General features: G+C 39.8%; 1 protein-coding gene across 1 annotated transcript in view; it reads right to left on the bottom strand.

Moving 5' to 3' along the window:
- The window catches only part of LOC135467417 (uncharacterized), a 224,329-nt gene that overhangs the window by 7,718 nt on the left and 196,929 nt on the right, over positions 1–19,682 (bottom strand). Inside the window, exons 18-35 of the mRNA XM_064745189.1 lie at positions 18,553–19,288; positions 16,548–16,691; positions 15,512–15,986; positions 15,243–15,247; positions 13,226–13,405; positions 12,496–12,618; positions 11,764–11,868; positions 11,372–11,479; positions 10,349–10,465; positions 9,632–9,784; positions 9,003–9,108; positions 5,630–5,768; positions 4,831–5,018; positions 3,770–3,883; positions 3,268–3,409; positions 2,278–2,402; positions 1,469–1,632; positions 684–839 (exon numbers count right to left, since the gene is read on the bottom strand). Coding sequence (XP_064601259.1) covers positions 684–839; positions 1,469–1,632; positions 2,278–2,402; positions 3,268–3,409; positions 3,770–3,883; positions 4,831–5,018; positions 5,630–5,768; positions 9,003–9,108; positions 9,632–9,784; positions 10,349–10,465; positions 11,372–11,479; positions 11,764–11,868; positions 12,496–12,618; positions 13,226–13,405; positions 15,243–15,247; positions 15,512–15,986; positions 16,548–16,691; positions 18,553–19,288 — 3,280 coding nt within the window. The remainder of the gene's footprint in view (positions 1–683; positions 840–1,468; positions 1,633–2,277; positions 2,403–3,267; positions 3,410–3,769; positions 3,884–4,830; positions 5,019–5,629; positions 5,769–9,002; positions 9,109–9,631; positions 9,785–10,348; positions 10,466–11,371; positions 11,480–11,763; positions 11,869–12,495; positions 12,619–13,225; positions 13,406–15,242; positions 15,248–15,511; positions 15,987–16,547; positions 16,692–18,552; positions 19,289–19,682) is intronic.

Genomic DNA, 19,682 nt, shown 5'->3' with positions numbered 1-19,682 from the left:
GAACACAATGTTACCACAACCTTTCCTGATCAAGTACTAACTAGTGGTCTTTCATCCAGAATCTATTCACCATATAGCCATGAACAATTCTTTATGCTATGTGCAAAAAAACATTTCATTTCAAGATGGCAGTATAAACTACACCAGTGGGTTACTTTCTCAAAAACTACTGTCTAAGCCACAGTGACTTAAAGCAACATGATTTTCGACTCAGCAAACTGAATTTACTGTAATACAATAATTTACTAAAGAAAAGTCAGCGCAAAACTGCATCGCTATATAGATTGCTGAAAGGTACATCTACATATAAGATTACTTTTACTCAGCTTTTTACAATCAAATGACTTTTTAATTCTTTATATTCACCTACATTAGAAATTTATGTCAACATTATTTAAACGATCTGTTCCGACTTTAGAAATTACGGGAAAGACATATTGTGATCTAACAGTTCCTTAACAACAGCTACATGTACATGTATATGGTTCATGAAATTCCATGTAGAATTCAAACCTTTTAATGCACTTATAAACTGCCTAAAAAAATCTATAAAAAAAGCAAATGAAAGTATTTTCATGCACAGTTTCAGGTTTTCCATCTGCTGATCCATAATTTGTGTTTTACATCTCTTTGGTTTTAACAAGGGTCCTTCTCTACGAAGGGGCCAAACACATTGCTGTTACCTGAAATGTAAACGAATCATTCCAGATAGGGTTAAGGGCATTTTTGAAGACCACCCTTGTTTTGTGCTTAGCATAGTCCACTGGGATTCCCAGGATTTCCACCTCTACCTGGACACTGGCTGCATTGTTAGCACAGACGTACTGACCAGAGATCACCTGACAACAGACAAAGAGATCATGGTATATGCACGTAATTTCATGGGAATTACTACAGAAACCACATAAGAAAGGCTTCTTCATTCGGTATTTATCACTACTACTACAGATGCACTAACCTGTACATCTTTTTTCATACTGTTGTACCTTAGACACATAAATGCATTCGCCATCCTATATTATAATTTTCACTGCACTAACATGTATGGTACGTAAAACACAGAGATCAACGATGTCTGAAAATAAAATCCACATTTCATCATTTATTTCTTTATTTATTCACCTGTGATTAAAGTCATATATCTACTCCATCTATTTCATTCACAATATGACACCTCTAACAGCAAGGTATGTACATAAACATGTATTAGGGTCCTTCATTATGGACCTGACAAATCTCTTGAATTGATTTATTTATTTGTTTGATTGTTTATTTATGCTGTACTCAAGAATATTTCATTTAAACCACAGCAGCCACCATTATGGTGGGAGTAAAAATGGGTCAGAGCCTGACACAACCTTTTGAAATAAGCCACAGTCAAACTAACAAGAGCCGGCTGGACTCCAGCTCATTTCCAACTTTACAGTAATTTACAATTCTCCTGTAAAAGAAAATACAATATTTATACCTCAATATTCAAAGTGGTGGCATGGAGTCCATCAAACTCTTTGTCCCAGGGATTAAATCTGTTGTACATGACATGACTTTTGTCCCACATGACACTAGGCTTAAGTACATATCCACTCCTGCCATTCTGTTCAAACATCGCACTGTTCAGAGCCATTGCTATATCTGCACAAAAGACAACAGCAATACAGCTATTACACTTCGGGATCTCTTAGTAATTATGATATTATTTCAGAAATAATTAGATTCAAGAGCCACAACATCATAAACAAAGTAAACCCGAATAGGCAGCAGTACCTATTAACCATTAAAGTGGAAAAAAAAGCCTCAATCTGAATATAGTGATGAAAATCGAGGAAGACATCCACATGACAGTTTGTATAATACTTGTCTATACTGAGGTTAAACCCCAAGCACTCACTCCCTCACTGTCATGTTATGAAATCCATGTGTATTTACAAGTTTACAATACATGTCACTAAAACTCTTGGACATCTCTTCATTTAAACAAACAACAGATCACATTCAAATTTTATAAGCAAACAATATTCCAACAATGAGTATCTTATACAGTAGCTCGTACAATTTAATAGTGAATAACTCTGTAACCTGCAGATGGTCATGGGCTTCCCATGGACTCTGCCCGGTATCACTAAGGAAATGCTGGCCACCATTATGTAAGTAAAATATTCCAAAAATAGCACACACAGTGTAGAACTCCAATCAAATAAAAAAGTAATTAAATAACTTTGTAGAAAAAGAGTTTCCTTCACTACAAGCATAGGATGTAGTTTAATCAGGAGACTGTACCTTCAGTCTGGTAATTGAGAGCAACCATCTGGATACCAAACGCCCAGAAGATGACCGGGTTGAAGTTGGAGGAGTCAATCCTCATACCTGCAGGGTAGGTCCTCATTAGCTGCCTCTCTGTGTGGCTATGACATGGTCAAGGAATACATTGTAACAGCTTGTAACAGCTTGAATATGTGAAGACATGAAGTGTAAAAGGAAGATATGAGGTCATGGTGTGTAACATGGAGATGTACTGTCATGATGTGTAACATGAGGTTGTGAGGTCATGGTGTGTAACATGAGGATGTATGCTCATGATGTGTAACATGAGGATGTGAGGTCATGGTGTGTAACATCAGGATGTGAGGTTATGGTGTGTAACATGATGATGTGAGGTCATGGTGTGTAACATCAGGATGTAAGGTTATGGTGTGTAACATGAAGATGTATGCTCATGATGTGTAACATGAGGATGTGAGGTGATGGTGTGTAACATGAGGATGTGGGGTCATGGTGTGTAACATGAAGATGTGAGGTCATGGAGTGTAACATGAAGATGTATGCTCATGATGTGTAACATGAGGATGTATGGTCAGGGCATGAAACAAGAGGATGTGAGGTCATGATGTGTAACATGAGATTGTGAGGTCATGGTGTGTACCATAGATAAGCAATGTGACAGATGAAGATTTCGTGTCATGATGTGTATAACATGAAGGTTTTCAGTCAAGATATGTATTATAGAAGTGAAGATTTGTGATGTTGAGGGGTAACATGAAGGTGTGAAGTAATGAATAAGGCGAAGATTTCTGGTGATGGTATGGTGAAAGTACAGTTAAGATGTGAAGTCATGATGTGGAGAACAAACCCTAAGCTGATGATGCAAGTTTTGTAAATTTCATCATTTCCAAATTCAGGCATTGCAAAACATTTCAGGCCCTCTTACATGAATGACACTGACCTATGTGTAACAGGATCAAGGCAATAAATATTAATGGTCAAGGATACTTGATCGTGGCGGTGGGATGTCTCCTGCACAGCTGTTTAGCCTTGTTTTCATTCATAGAAGACACCTGGTGAGACAGAGGTGTGTTGTCTGTGCGTCGCTTTGGTACCATATGTGGAATGCTCAGTTCTGCCTTCTCCGTCACTGTCAGAGAGAGAAGCAGTGTACACAGTCACACACAATTAATGGTGAAGACATCGGCATAGCCCGGCTACCCAGGGGTCATGGATATATCAAGCTGCCTGTCATATACTGTATTTCTGCAACATTCTTTTGTATTCTATGTTTATTTCGACACCTGGAGATAGAAGAAGTTGGCGAACCTATGGTCCATGTAACTTTACCTCTACAAGGAAATAAGTAAGATGAATAAACTACATTTAAACCTGACAAAAAATATTTTAAATTATGGACACATATACATACTCATTTCACAGTAGCTGCATTGAATATTATGGAGCTAAATGCAATAAAATAGATGCGTTTCCATCGCAAATTTCTCACCTGTGGTCATAATACTAGGTGTACTAGGAGATGTCCCCAGGGTGCCGGCCAATAGACTCTTCCTAGTGACAGCTTTCTTCTGTTTAAGGGAGGTGTTTGGACTGGCACACAGACCTATGTGATCAAACAGCAGGTGAAATATGTTATGTATATGTAAGTGAAATGTCAGGATTTCCATCACTGGCAAAATGTGTAATTTCACGTTAGATATAGCTTTTGTCATTACATTTTGATATTTTCATACACAGACTCCATGACGTCTAAAATGAAACATTTAGCTTTATGACATTCCAATAAGAAAAGGATGACGTCATGATAGAAGTTTAGTCAACTTTAACGCAACAAGACATGACATCATACAAGCTGTCATGTTATATACAAGACTGTGAAGGCCTACAACTAAAACATTCAACATAAAACCATCCAAATGCACAAAAAGAAATAATTAAAACAAATAATAAATAGACTATTGCGTAGTGAAGGTTGAACACTACAAATACTGGGAGCAACAAAGATGGAACTGATAACTCAGCATATTTCAGTCCTCTCACTACAGCAATATTCATGGTATTCGACCTGCATTATGCAACATCTTCTATGTACTCCACATCTGTATGTTCATTTCTACACAAGTGTATATATGAACTATGCTGCACTGTTGATGTTATCTCACATGGTACCAAAACTGACGTACTAATAAAACTCTAATGTTGTTCTCCATTACATTTGTTTTACTGTAGCTATAGTACTTTTTATATGAATAATATTCTGCGCTAATCTAATGTCACAACATCTACAGCATGTAAACCTGTGAAATTTATTTATGTACTTGACTGGTGTTAACACCATATATTGAAGAATTTTCTCCCATTAGATGTAGATGACAATGCTAATTATTTTAGTAAATACATGTACACGTACATTACCACATAAGACTATAAGCATGGTTAATTTACTCTCCTTCAGTTTCTTACTGGAATGTATTTCTTCCACTTACTAATTTGAATGCAGTCACATCCACATCAAACTGTATATGTAAAATATATGCCACACTCAGTTACCTCTAAATTTGACAGCTTGTGTATAGACAACCAAGTCTGACAACTCTTGTGCTATCTGACTCGCCTTCTTCTGCTTCACCCGCGGCTGAGCCAATGTACGTAACTCCTGCAGCTCTTCATCGAACTGCCAGTCTAGCTCGGGTTGACTACGGGGGCGTGGCTTATCTCCAAGAGATTCTGATCGAACTCTGCCCACAAAAAAACCACACAATTTGTCATCAAACCAACATGGCCAATAACTAATGAACATGAAAGCACAAAGGCATTTGAATTTAATGTGCATGTGTACATACATCTGTAAACACAGTTTATTTCAGACATATATTTGATTTAATGCCACACTAAAGAATATTTCACTTACGCCATGGTAGTCAGTTTTATGGGTGCAGGGAACCAGAGTGCCCGGGATAAACCACCAGCCTTGGGCAAGTTACGGATATGCACGCCATACCGGTAGAAGACAAGTGGTCTACAATGATCGCTAGACTGCACAAATGGCCAACGACTTAATGTCACCATTTAATGTCCCATGGACAGTGCAAGCGGGCGAATGAACAAATTCCTGCTCCAAAGCCAGGACTGAACCCACACATCATGTGTCCTAACAACCGAAAGACAATTCAACATCTTAACCACACGATCATGGCCGCTACCCATATTTCATCTAATATCCATATCGAATATGTTATGTAAACTTAGGTATACATTACTGCACTCTGCACACACCTTGTGGCTTTAGCCAAGTTTAGTTTACTTTATGTAATGCTCATACTGAATGTGTAAAAGTGAACTTAGGTACCTTATTGCACTCTGCACACACCTTGTGGCTTCAGCTGAGTCCTCAAAGGAGTCTGTGCGAGTCCTGAGAGAGTGCACAGCTTTGTGGTGGTCCAGTCCTCCAGGGTACGGGCTACCCGCCTGCTTGGATAACTCCTTCACTGTGGCAGACAGAAGGAGGACATTTAATACTTGCAATGGGTTCCTCTAGTCAACATTAAATACCAACAGATAATCCTAAGGTTATCATCCATTTACAATGTTCTATCTATCCGTAAATGTTGCCTAAGTACAAGGTAGTCCTTCTGTGGTCGGTAAATTTGCTCAGGTTACTGGGCACATGTACATTCTGACTAAGTCAGTTAGCTCGTGATTACATGTACGTGTACTATCACAGCCTTGTCTTTTTCCATAAGCTAACCTTGGACACCTCTGTTCTTCCTTTGCTGACTTTAATATACTACTGCTGGGCACGAAATAATTTGTTTGTCCGTAGTCATAGTCATCTCAGCTATCAGTTCCAGGCAGGTGTTCCCATGTGTCATCGCTAATAAAAACACACAAGCATGAAACTAGTGGAAACTGGATAAATTCCAATTCCAACCACCATGTTTGAATACATACTCCTCCCAGTGAGGGGAATCCTGTATACAATTACCACTGCCACTATTAGGCAAGTCAGACCTTTTGCAAGCATACTGGCTGATTGTTTAGGATCAGTCTCGCCAGTAATGACATAGAAGGGACCCATAATCAACACTGATGAATAAATCAAATTCTCAAGCAATTAAGGAATACATTAAACAAGATGTATAAAATATACTAATGGCTAGCTATGTCAGTAGTTATCTCCCTTGTATGGGCTGTGAGGAGTATGCAATCAAACATGAAGTTAGAATTTATCCAGTTTCCACTAGTTTCATACTTGTGTGGATTTATTAGTGATGACACATGGGAACACCTACCTGGAATTGATAGCTGAGATGACTGTGACTACAGACAGACAAATTATTTGGTGCCCAGCAGTAGTGTATTAAAGTCAGCAAGGGAAGTACAGAGGTGTTCAAGGTAAGCTTATGGAACAAGACACGGCTGTGATAGTATATGTAATCACAGCCCAACAGAGCTAAATTCATTAGGCACTGTGCCTACATATACCTCATGCTCAGTACTGATGTCACTTCATTAAGCAATGTGCCTACATATACCTCATGCTCAGCACTGATGTCACTTCAGTAAGCACTGTCCCTATGTGTACCTCATCCTCAGCACTGATGTCACTTCAGTAAGCACTGTGCCTATGTGTACCTCATCCTCAGCACTGATGTCACTTCAGTAAGCACTGTGCCTATGTGTACCTCATCCTCAGCACTGATGTCACTTCAGTAAGCACTGTGCCTATGTGTACCTCATCCTCAGCACTGATGTCACTTCAGTAAGCAATGTGCCTACATATACCTCATGCTCAGTACTGATATCACTTCAGTAAGCAAGTGATATCAGCACTGAGCATGCCTACATATACCTCATGCTCAGTACTGATATCCTTCAGTAAGCACTGTGCCTACATATACCGCATGCTCAGTGCTGATATCACTTCAGTAAGCACTGTGCCTACATATACCTCATGCTCAGTGCTGATATCACTTCAGTAAGCAAGTGATATCAGCAATGAGCATGCCTACATATACCTCATGCTCAGTACTGATAACACTTCAGTAAGCACTGTGCCTACATATACCTCATGCTCAGTGCTGATATCACTTCAGTAAGCACTGTGCCTACATGCACCTCATGCTCAGCACTGATGTCACTTCAGTAAGCACTGTCCCTGTGTGTACATCACGCTCAGCACTGATGTCACTTCAGTAAGCACTTTCCCTATTTGTACCTCATCCTCAGCACTGATGTCACCTCAGTAAGCACTGTCCCTATGTGTACCTCATCCTCAGTACTGATATCACTTCAGTAAGCACTGTGCCTACATATACCTCATGCTCAGTGCTGATATCACTTCAGTAAGCACTGCGCCTACATGCACCTCATGCTCAGCACTGATGTCACTACAGTAAGCACTGTCCCTATGTGTACATCATGCTCAGCACTGATGTCACTTCAGTAAGCACTGTCCCTATGTGTACCTCATCCTCAGCACTGATGTCACTTCAGTAAGCACTGTGCCTGTATGTACCTCATCCTCAGCACTGATGTCACTTCAGTAAGCACTGTGCCTATGTGTACATCATGCTCAGCACTGATGTCACTTCAGTAAGCACTGTCCCTATGTGTACATCACGCTCAGCACTGATGTCACTTCAGTAAGCACGTCCCTATGTGTACATCACGCTCAGCACTGATGTCACTTCAGTAAGCACTGTCCCTATGTGTACATCACGCTCAGCACTGATGTCACTTCAGTAAGCACTTTCCCTATTTGTACCTCATCCTCAGCACTGATGTCATCTCATCCTCAGTAAGCACTGTCCCTATGTGTACCTCATGCTCAGTGCTGATATCACTTCAGTAAGCACTGTGCCTACATATACCTCATCCTCAGTACTGATATCACTTCAGTAAGCACTGTGCCTACATATACCTCATGTTCAGCACTGATGTCACTTCAGTAAGCACTGTCCCTATGTGTACATCATGCTCAGCACTGATGTCACTTCAGTAAGCACTGTCCCTATGTGTACCTCATCCTCAGCACTGATGTCACTTCAGTAAGCACTGTCCCTATGTGTACCTCATCCTCAGCACTGATGTCACTTCAGTAAGCACTGTGCCTATGTGTACCTCATCCTCAGCACTGATGTCACTTCAGTAAGCACTATGCCTACATGTACCTTGTGCTCAGCACTGATATCATTTTACTGTACACTGTATATAGGATTCATGAAACTTAACGGTTAAATGGCGATTCAACGTTGTGGAAAATCAGATTTTCAGACCCCAGTGTCAAATGATCCGAAATATTGGTTACCTGCATGTGAGCAACATTTGTTATCCATTTTGGAAGATTCCAGCAGTGAAAGACAGTCCCATGATATGTTCAAAGCTGAAATCTTGTGCCTGGCTCACTGGTGTCTGGACTTTCTGCTGCCCAGAATTAAACAACCTGAATCTCTGGGTCAAGTGTTCTAGATTCGGGATTTCATGTGGTTACCCGCACATGAATAAATTTTTGAGGATTTTTCGTTGTATGAATCAAGAAATCTCGTTTTCGACAACAAATGCTGTTTGTGTGCGCTGGGCTCAATTTTAAGCCATTTTTACCCCCTAATATGAAGACTGAAATCTTATTTGTAGCCAGACATGTTCTTGCGGTACTCAGCCTATTAATTGTTGATGCACCTGCATCTTATCCTGTAAGCAACAGAGAAGATGTAACTTACAGACAGCCACATCCTCCTCATCTTCTTCATCCTCATCATAGTCATCATCATCATTCAGGGAGCTTTCTGTGGAGATGACGCTGTTTGTGCGAAAATGGGCGTACACCTGACAGCAACACAGAACCAAGCTTATAACAAACTGAATGAATGAATAACTGAAAATACTTAACAATTTTGATGAAGACGAGTCATCAGGTTGATGTGTATATACTGTGTCTTCATGTGGCAGGGCAAGTCCATGCCCCCAAAGTGTTACTGCCACTGAAGTATCAAGCCGAAGACACCAGACATGACACCCACCCTGTCACATTATACTGATACTGGATTAATTAGTCCTGTTTCACCTCCTGTAACATTTCAGACACAGGTAGTAACTGTACATGCAACTATCAGTAATAAATATCAACAGTCTAGACTATCCAAGCCAAAATACCTCAATTTTGTCTTTGGAATGTCCACAGAGAAATCTGTCAGATTTAAAGCTTACTGCCCCCAATAAATGTGTTTACATGTGCCATGGGGGTTACAGTCACCTAATATGATGGTTGTTACAGGCAAACTGCATGGGGGGGGGGGGGGGGGGGATGCCTGCAATCACCTCAAAAAGATATTCAAATCTGAAAACTTACTCTCTTTGGTAAAGCTGTGTTGTCGGACTCTCTCAACTTCTTGTTCTTGATGAGGATTTTGTATTTGAGCTGGTTTGGTGATGGAAGTTGGGGGTCTTCAGCGAAGTCAAATTCAAACAGGAAGGAAGTTACGAGCTTGTCACCAAACACTGACTGTCAAACAAAAAGGTCATCAGGTTGAGATTTAATAACTCCTGAAAATATGTCATAAATAACACAAGACTTCCCTTGATCATGGGAAGATTTCTTTAGGATGACCAGTACATCCACAACTGGAATGCAGTGAACAAACATTTGAACAGTTATCAATAATAATTCTAATTCTAATAATTGTAGCTCCTGTACAGGATTTCTATTTGAATGAGTGAGTTTAACGTTGTACTTAACAATTTTTCAGGCATATGACAGCTGAGGAATCCTTAGAGTGCATGTAATGTGCATCCTCGTTGCAGGATGGATTTCCACTCCTCAGTTATCTAGTGCTGCTTCACCGAGACGCCTTACCAAAGGCAAGTAAGTGACCCGGCCATTATACTGATACGGTCAACCAGTCGTTGCACTATCCCTTTCATGCTGAACGCCAAGAGTCTTAGGTGTGACTTGACCCAGTATGGACCCTGGATCAACCGCTCCTGAGGCGGACACTCTACCAACTATTGAGGCCAGTAAGATTTCTATTTGAAGAATTATAAAGACTGATGGGAAAGCTGGACTCACTGTGAATATCTGCGCCATCTTCTGCTGCTGAGGCAATGAGCAATGATTTTCTATGGAGAGAATGACTGGGTAAGGGGAGGTAACAAATGCACTTCTGTTGATGGCCTCACAAACTGCCTGTGGAAAGAAAAAGGTACATGTACTTTTAAGTATTGGGAAGTAGAGTCTTTTTTTATTCTTCCCATCATTGGTGTTTGATGGATTTTTCTTTTTAATATTTGACCATGGTCTTTTTATGAGCCAACAAACTGGAGTACCAGGAGTAAACTGCGGCTCTTTCACAGGTACCTAACAAACCTCCTGACTTAAATGAAGCAGCTGCCTCTGGCCCAGTGAGCTCATTGGTCAGGGCGGAGCAACACTTTCGCCAAAAGAGCCAGCAATGGCCAGCAGACAAAGAGTAATTATATCCTGAGCAAAAATATAGCTTTTAATGGTCAAGCAACTGTAATACATTCACATTAATAATCTCTTTGGATTGCAGTTTAAAACCATACTAAAGACATTAATCCAACTAAGAGCAGTTGAAAAGAAACCAAAAAGAGAAAAAAAAAAACCCAAAAATTATCTATAATTAATGAAACCACGTAGTGGAATGGAAACAGTATTGCTTACATTTTATGGCCAAGTGCATGTAAATATTCTTTGTGTTCATACATACAGGTTACTATACATGTATTTCATCTCAAGTTTGGTATGTAAGAATGCACTTTCAGAATAACATAAAGGCCTTCAAACGATACTTCGGATGCCAACGCTGAAGCTTTTCTGATACGATATTATAAAGCAACCTTCACAACAAACTTCTAAGCGGTCCGATAAGGTGGATAAATCAATCAGAATCAAAGCAGAATGTGTCACTTGAGAAATGCTAAACATTAGGTGCAATACAATAAACCCCTGTTAATCCAAAATAAACACCACAGTTGAGAACACGAATCAAGTCTACAGTTAAAACGAGGCTATCTAAAAGTATAGTGCAATAAACATATGCACATCATGTACATAAAACAAACATCTAACCTTGAATGATATCTTTGTGGTGAGCGTGTGGCCATGGTAGATAATGGGTGCTCCATCATCTCCATCCCAGCAGTCCAGTTCCACACACCTACAGCCCGTCAGCAGTACCTGAAAGAGGGGAGGTGTACAAATAGACTACATATACTGTAGTATATCTATCTTATTTACTTTACTCAATTACTTTTATATGATGGCAGTTAGGTTTATGGGTGGGGTAAAACAGAGTTTTCCATATATTCGTGATAACAAGTATCAAATCTGTAATATAGTTTTTGTGTATACTCCATTATAAAGAAGGCTGATAAAAACGAAAATTCTTTTTATTTTACATCTTTTACCTGGTGGTATATGAAGCTAAAGCGAGCACGTCTATCATTGCGAAGCATGCTTACCTGGCTGTAGAGCTCAACAGACGATTCGCCTCTCAGCTGGTGGGCTGTCAGGTACGTATTGTGAGATGTTGCGATGTAATAGTGAGACAGAGGATGGTCCATGTCCTATCAACAACATCAGTCATGTTAACAACAAAATAGCTCATGTCCAGAACAACATAACTCAATCCATTCACTGGCAGGTCTGTCAGAAACCTGCAAATGGTCATGGGTTTCCCTCAGACTCAGCCCAGTTTCTTTCCACCATAATACTGGTTGCCATCGTAAAAGTGAAATATTTTTGAATACGACATAAACACCAATCAAATAAATAAATAAATAAATAAATTCACTAGTTGTCACTTAAATAAAAGTAAGAAATTAAGCATTACGTCCCTAATGTTTTTGCAACCATTCAAAAAAAGGCAGTAATTTTGGTGCTATTCTATGAGCATAAAATGCCATTTCTGAAAGATAAGAAAACTAATTAAACAGGATTAGACTGATCTTCTGAATTATCTTGGGTGGGTTGGGTTCCCCAAAATAACGATATTCTGTCGGTAGTTTGACCTAAATATGAATACCACGATGTTAAAAGATACGGAAGTAGCCCTGCCATGCCATAAAGTGTCAATGTCATTCCGCATTGGAATGTCACCTGGTACTTGTAATGATGTAACTCGAAAGCTAAGCACTGAGGCCTTCGTGTTACATAACAAACAGATTATACACATGTATAACAGGTGTTCCTACCTCATCTGTGTGCTTTGTTTTCTCATAGCAGAAAGCGTAGTTTTCCTTATCCATCAGAAATTGAGCAAATCCCTCAAATGACAAACAACACCGCTCTCGCAGATTGGCATCTGGTTCGTGAAGCTGGAAGAAGAAAACATAATCTATCGTCCCACAGAAGGATCTGTTCTCTATATCTGATGGATATATATATCTGATTCCATATCTCCACTACAAAACTTCTGTTCAGTCAGACAGTCTACCACCACCTGCAATCTACAGACCCAACTGCTCCTTCTTTTTTTCTGCCGCCTTAACACAGTGGTTATTATGTTTCGTTGGTTTTCATTACAATTATACATTCTGACCAGAAACGTCTTACAATGGTCCACTTTCCTTCATTAGTCTACTCTTGTTCTTTGGCTCCACTCGATCTTGGGTTATACCATTATCAGCCCATTGCAGTTCTCAATCTTCAGTCCTTTCTTCAAATCTATACAATCTGACCTGTATCACTTCTATGCTCTCACCTTCCTCCAGCTGTTCCTCCTATTCCCCCCCCCCCCCAGCACCACAGTGTCTCTGAACACACCCACACAATCAAACACTCTTCTTGTGATCTACATGTACCTGTATCAATTCTATGCTCTCACCTTCTTCCAGCTGTTCCTCCTATCCCCCCCCCCCCAGCACCACAGTGTCTCTGAACACACCCACACAATCAAACACTCGACTTGTTATCTACATGTACCTGTATCAATTCTATGATCTCATCTTCCTCCAATTGCTCCTCCTGGAACTTGACCAACACCTCCTGTAGCTTCTCCACCCCTAAACACTGTCGTTGTGAGGATTCCACCCCTGCAGAATTGGACACAATACTGGCTACTGCAATAGCATCACAGATTTTTCTCCGCTTGGTGTTATCCTGCTCATGTCAAATGTGTTGTTCCTTGTTATTAGACCTGCAATAAAATACATCAAACTTATAAAAATTCTAAATTTTAAAATTTTGAAAGAAACTGTTCACCAGGTAGCAGACACACTGTTACAGTCATCTTAAGAGTTGGTCTTGTTACACCCAACACACTTTGACCAGTTATGTCCAGTTACATCGTGGACTTGATTCCAACTAACACTACTCTAACTGCAGCTTCAGGTCAGGAGGTTTGTCAGATAACAGATGAAGTGGAATAACAGTTTATTTACCTGCCAACCTAACTGCCTTTGTACAATTTCAAAATTTTTCCCATGACTGACTTAGAAGTATAGTCTGGTGCATTGAAGACAAGCGTTCTTGGATGAACATATACTTGAACTGCGCCAATCGCCACTGTGCTGTCAACAATGCCAATGAATAGCGAGGGCAGAGGGAATCTACAACTTCCCTGTTCATGACCAGCTCCTTATGTGTGGTTAGGACTCAGTCATGTTATTCAATAAGCTAAGTTCTACTCCCTGTCCTGGTTTGAAACTACTGAGGCGAATGGGAGAAGCACCAGAAATTCTTACCACCTAGCACATCTAATGTTGATGCACATACTTCAACCAGTTTTAGTTTACTTTTTTAGCTTTGCATGGTCACACTAAGATAAACTAGATCAACTTATTTTTTTAGCTTTGCATGGTCACACTATGATAAACTAGATCAGCATATTTGTTAGCTTTGCATGGTCACACTAAGATAAACTAGATCAGCATATTTGTTAGCTTTGCATGGTCACACTATGATAAACTAGATCAGCTTATTTTTTAGCTTGGCATGGTCACACTAAGATAAACTAGATCAGCTTATTTTTTTAGCTTTGCATGGTCACACTACGATAAATTAGATCAGCATATTTTTTAGCTTGGCATGGTCACACTATGATAAACTAGATCAGCATATTTGTTAGCTTTGCATGGTCACACTATGATAAACTAGATCAGCTTATTTTTTAGCTTGGCATGGTGACACTAAGATAAACCAGATCAGCTTATTTTTTAGCTTTGCATGGTCACACTAAGATAAACTAGATCAGCTTATTTTTTAGCTTTGCATGGTCACACTAAGATAAACTAGATCAGCTTAGTTTTTAGCTTGGCATGATCACACTATGATAAACTAGATCAGCTTATTTTCTAGCTTGGCATGGTCACACTATGATAAACTAGATCAGCTTATTTTTTAGCTTGGCATGGTCACACTAAGATAAACTAGATCAACATATTTGTTAGCTTGGCATGGTCACACTATGATAAACTAGATCAGCTTATTTTTTAGCTTTGCATGGTCACACTAAGATAAACTAGATCAGCTTATTTTTTAGCTTGGCATGGTGACACTAAGGTAAACTAGATCAGCATATATGTTAGCTTGGCATGGTCACACTATGATAAACTAGATCAGCTTATTTTTTACCTTTGCATGGTCACACTAAGATAAACTAGATCAGCTTATTTTTTTAGCTTTGCATGGTCACACTAAGATAAACTAGATCAGTTTTTTTTTCTGACATGATTCAATTTAGATTCATAATGTTTTTGACATAAAGTATATAAAAGTTAGTGTGAATATAACATATTTATCTATTTATTGATTTATTTACTCTTTAACGTCCTAAACCAGGATATGCAAATGGTCACACAACTGTTGTCCGCTTATTGTCACCAAGGTCTCATAAGCAGTGAGATCATGAGAATCAAATGTGTTCATGTTAATCTGTTTGGCAGGTTAGTAGATTACAGGCAGTTTCTACTGAAAGAAAGAATCTGAGAAGTGGCAATACCTGCCCTAAGTGAATATTTTGAGAACCACCTTTACTTGTAATAAGACATTATCTATCACTCTTCTGATTTCTTTTACCATAAGCTAAACATTTTGCAGAAGTATTACTTTTTGATTTGAGTTTAAAAAAAAATTTGAACAGTCTTGCTCACATGAGACAAACTGATACATGGAAAGGAGCAAATCAAGATGACCCCCACTGCATTTGTACGGGGGCATGAAAGTTTGCTTTGCGGGATTCACCTCCGTTTTCCTAACACCATAACTCACCCATATCCTTGTTTCTGGGAGCCCACAGCACAGGCGTCTGTAGCGTGTCCGCCACTCTAGTCGTGGCAAAATGCTCAAACAGTTCCTTGAGATCCTTACGACACCTCAGACTGAATGATTTAAACAGATCTACAAAGTCCAGGAATGCCAGTTGAGTGGAGTGTGTGATATCATTGATCTTGTTATCCGCACACCTGCAGCCCAGCGACATACGCCGTCTCCGCGATCGGTACCTGTTTGTGAAGCTGTAGGTGAGGTTGCGAGGCCGGAAGCCGAGGGCAGAGCCGTGACGGTGGGGCTGACTGAGCACAGAGTCACTCATACTGGACTTACTGGCCACTTCTGCCTTGCCCTTCCTCATGGGACTGGGCGTGCTCTTCACCTTAGTGCTGCCTTTAGACGTAACCTCACCCCCACCATTGTGGTTGCTAGAATAACTGGTAATAACAGGGCTGGTTCGTTTTGGGCTTGCATCCTGCAATACACATAGTTACTAGGCTAGGATTACAGTCAATCAACCTTCAAGAGAATGTTGTATAGAAAAATAAAACAATCCTTTTTTTTAATTTTCATTTCAAGCAACTACATTAACTACAGGATTTTGTAAAAGAAAAATTTCTTTTTCGAAACAAGTACAGAAAATTCCAGCTTATCAAAAATACCATTGTATAAATGAGAAGAATAACAAACAGAGGATCCTAGGCATGATAACCGTCAAAACACACTTAGACCATGCAGGCATTCTGCGTGATATGTTCTTGAATATGGCTGAGGTGCATTTTGAAACTAATCAGTCAGTTTCCTTAGACTTGACTGATTAAATCATGGCAAAAATATTCCTGTACAGTATTGTTTACAATACTGTTTACAGTATCAGATGTCTCAGGGTTACTGATAAACTTTTCATCCAATCAAAGATAATGACAATAATAGATGTGAATCATTTGTGCAATATATCCCCTAATATTCTTTCAACTGTATATGTATGAAAACAAAAATACAAATAAAGAAGTAAAAAAGAGGTTGCCACTGATACCCTTATGGTTGCCAGTCCACTGCTGCCCTTTTTCTTGAAGATGGTAGAGCCCATGCTAAAGCTGGGGGTGCGTTTGACTGAGGGAGGTTCTATAGTCTGAGTTGTGGACTGAGGGCCAGAGGACCATCGACGTCCACCAAACACCTGGACAAATAACAAGAACAGCAGTTCTGAGTAAGGAATGGCATAAGCAGCAAATCAAACAACACAACAAATAAATTCTACCACTAAAATTCATGATTTTGAGATCGTGCTGCTTAACACATTTCACAAACTACATGATAAAAAGCACGCCTAGAATCCAAAGCTTCATCCCAGCGAAAATGTCAAAAATCACCCCATCGTAACAAAGGGAAAAACCCTGTAGTGAAGAATCAGATCACCATTAAAACTTAATGGACAGAAAGACATACAAATGCTGGCGCAAACATATCAACCTCTTTTGGCATAGGTAATAAATTTTTATTTTTCAGACGCTAATAAAATCTAATACAGTGTAGCCACGCTATAGGGTGCCGCTTTGGGGACAGGTTCCTAAGTGCATTATAGGCTAGCCCTTGCTATAATGAAATGACCTCAGGATCTAGTATACAGGGCTACAGTCTATCTTACAGCTCATGATTTTGAAATTTAATGAAGTTTTATCAATGTAAAATGTGTTTTGTCAAATGCTTTCCTACTGTTAGTTTACAATAAAGGCATGAGATTCTAGTACTCTCCTACGAGTCATATCCCAGGAGGCTAGCCTCATATAGTGTAATCACAGGCCTGAGCTAATCTACAGAACTCCTTGCGCGTTAAACATTTTCACAAGCTGAATTCTAGTAATGTAGTTTTATCCACTTTGTTTTTAAATAAAAAAAAGCTACAACGCATTTGTTATCCAATTCGTCCATGTCTGCTTGTATCAGACATCTATACTTAGATGTCCCAGATTCAAAATGGCAGACTACAGACGGCTGCCAACCCGATCACATGACAGCATTATAGCTATTGAACGAAAACAAAAAAAAAAAAAAGTTCACTATTTTAATGTATATCTTGCTACAGTGTATTAAATGAAAGAAAGAGGAAAAAATTAAGAAGACATTCTAAAACGTTTGGATGAGTTCATCTCAACTCTCATATGTCATCATACCGGTAAGCCAAATCTCAATCTCTGCAGTTTCATCCCTCGCTTTATAGCCATTTAGGAATCTGACTAAAGTTATCAGCATTTACTGAAGTGTACAAACATTAATACCTTTATGAGGTTTGCCTGTCACAGTGAGCAAAATGTGTTCTGCGTTGCTGACAAAGCCACACACACACGGAAGTGTAATGCTCCAACAACAACGTTACACGTGCGTTTGGAAATAAACTCGCTTGCAAAGAAAATGTAACCTGCTACAACTTCCTCCATTAATCACAGAAAAATACATTTCTTTTTGCTTATACTCATGTCATATTCAAAAGCTTAAGCCTAAAATATAATGGGTCAGACACCAACAGTAGGAAATAAAGGAAATGATGTCTCGTTATTTACTTATATTTCTTGGTGAAAAATCTTTATTCAGCTGTTCTCACATGAATGTACATGATTTGAGTCGTGTTATATCTGATTGCACGCTATATCAAGGCGTCTTATAACGAGGCACCAATGCGGTCGCTGTGAGTTCAAGTCCAGCTCATGCTAGATTCCCCTCCGGCCGTACGTGGGAAGGTTTGCCAGCAACCTGCGGATGGCCATGGGTTTCTCCCGGGCACTGTCCGGTTCCACCCACCATAATGCTGGCGGCCGTTGTATAAGTGAAATATTCTTGAATATGGCATAAAACACCAATCAAATAAATAAATAAATATAACGAGGCTACACTGTACCTAAATATGTATACATATTTTTTTATTCCAGTCCATTATGCTGTAATTAATAATACAAAATGACTGACTGACAAACCCTCATTCTAGTTTGATGTTCCTCAGTCGCCAACCATTTCTTCACCTGTTAATATCCAACTTAGCTTACCTTTATGGCTTCTGCTGGAGTTGGTCCTTGACATTTGTCGTACTCAAAGTACAGTTTGAGGTACTGCACTTTCAGCCAATGAATACGCCTATCAGTCTGCAATTTTAACTTCTGAGCTGCCTTTACAAGTTTACGAAGTCCACGTGCCCACACAGTCGCCATCAACAGCGGTGCCACAAAATAAAGCACTTTGTTTTCCGCTATGTTGGAGCCATAGTGCACACATATACAGTTTTTACTGTTTGACACGTCGATGGCATGACGTCTTGACACAGATGACAGGTCACATGACTCATCCCCCAAGATCACGTCCTTGATGACAGAGAGATCAATGTATCCTTCTTCCAGTCCATCGTCCACGAGTTCACCAGTACAGTACCTCTCACACAATCCCTTAGATGGCCCTGACTCAAAGTCCCCCTTCAACACGTAGTCTGGCACGGAGCCCCCCTTAAGGGCACTCCACATGGGTTTATGCCACGTGACCACCCCGTTGTTGCCCTCCAGTTTGAAGCAGCACATCTGTGAGCGGCCGCTGTCGGGTTCCCAGTGTATCACAGTACTCCCATGGTTCATGCACTGTAGGGTGTGGTGGTCCAGACCAGACAGTTTGGCGGTGATGAAAGTCACGTCATGTTCGTTGTTCACAGGGCGGATGGGCTGGTAGGCATCAAGGTCAAGGTCATAATCGCTGTCCGAGTCACTGTCATAGTCCTCATCAGACACCTCTGAGTCTCTGATAACATAGAAAAAGGTGAGGAATGATTATTTACAAACCCATCAAAGGAACATACTTTTGTAACACGTATGCTAAATGAACTAAGCGCTAAATGTACCTGTCTACCAAGAAAAACAGTTTGTCCATAGCAGCAGGTATTGTGAATCCTGTCAGAAAAGGTCAAAACATGAACACCTTAGAGTCCAGTCAAATACAGGTTTTCAGCTGCCACTCACCCTTCATGACTGACAGGCAAATATTTCACATGAGGCGATATTTGCTAGAGTCTGGCCTAGAAAATGTTAATATAAAGCTTGAGTTCATCCCACATTACACATGTATCTGACATCAAACCATGCCCTACATGTATCCCATGCCACACCATTTTACATCAGTCTGCTACTGATGTCCC

This window comes from Liolophura sinensis, chromosome 6 (assembly GCF_032854445.1).
Source record: "Liolophura sinensis isolate JHLJ2023 chromosome 6, CUHK_Ljap_v2, whole genome shotgun sequence".
NCBI lineage: Eukaryota > Metazoa > Mollusca > Polyplacophora > Chitonida > Chitonidae > Liolophura > Liolophura sinensis.
This window is presented reverse-complemented; position numbering and strand designations above follow the sequence as displayed.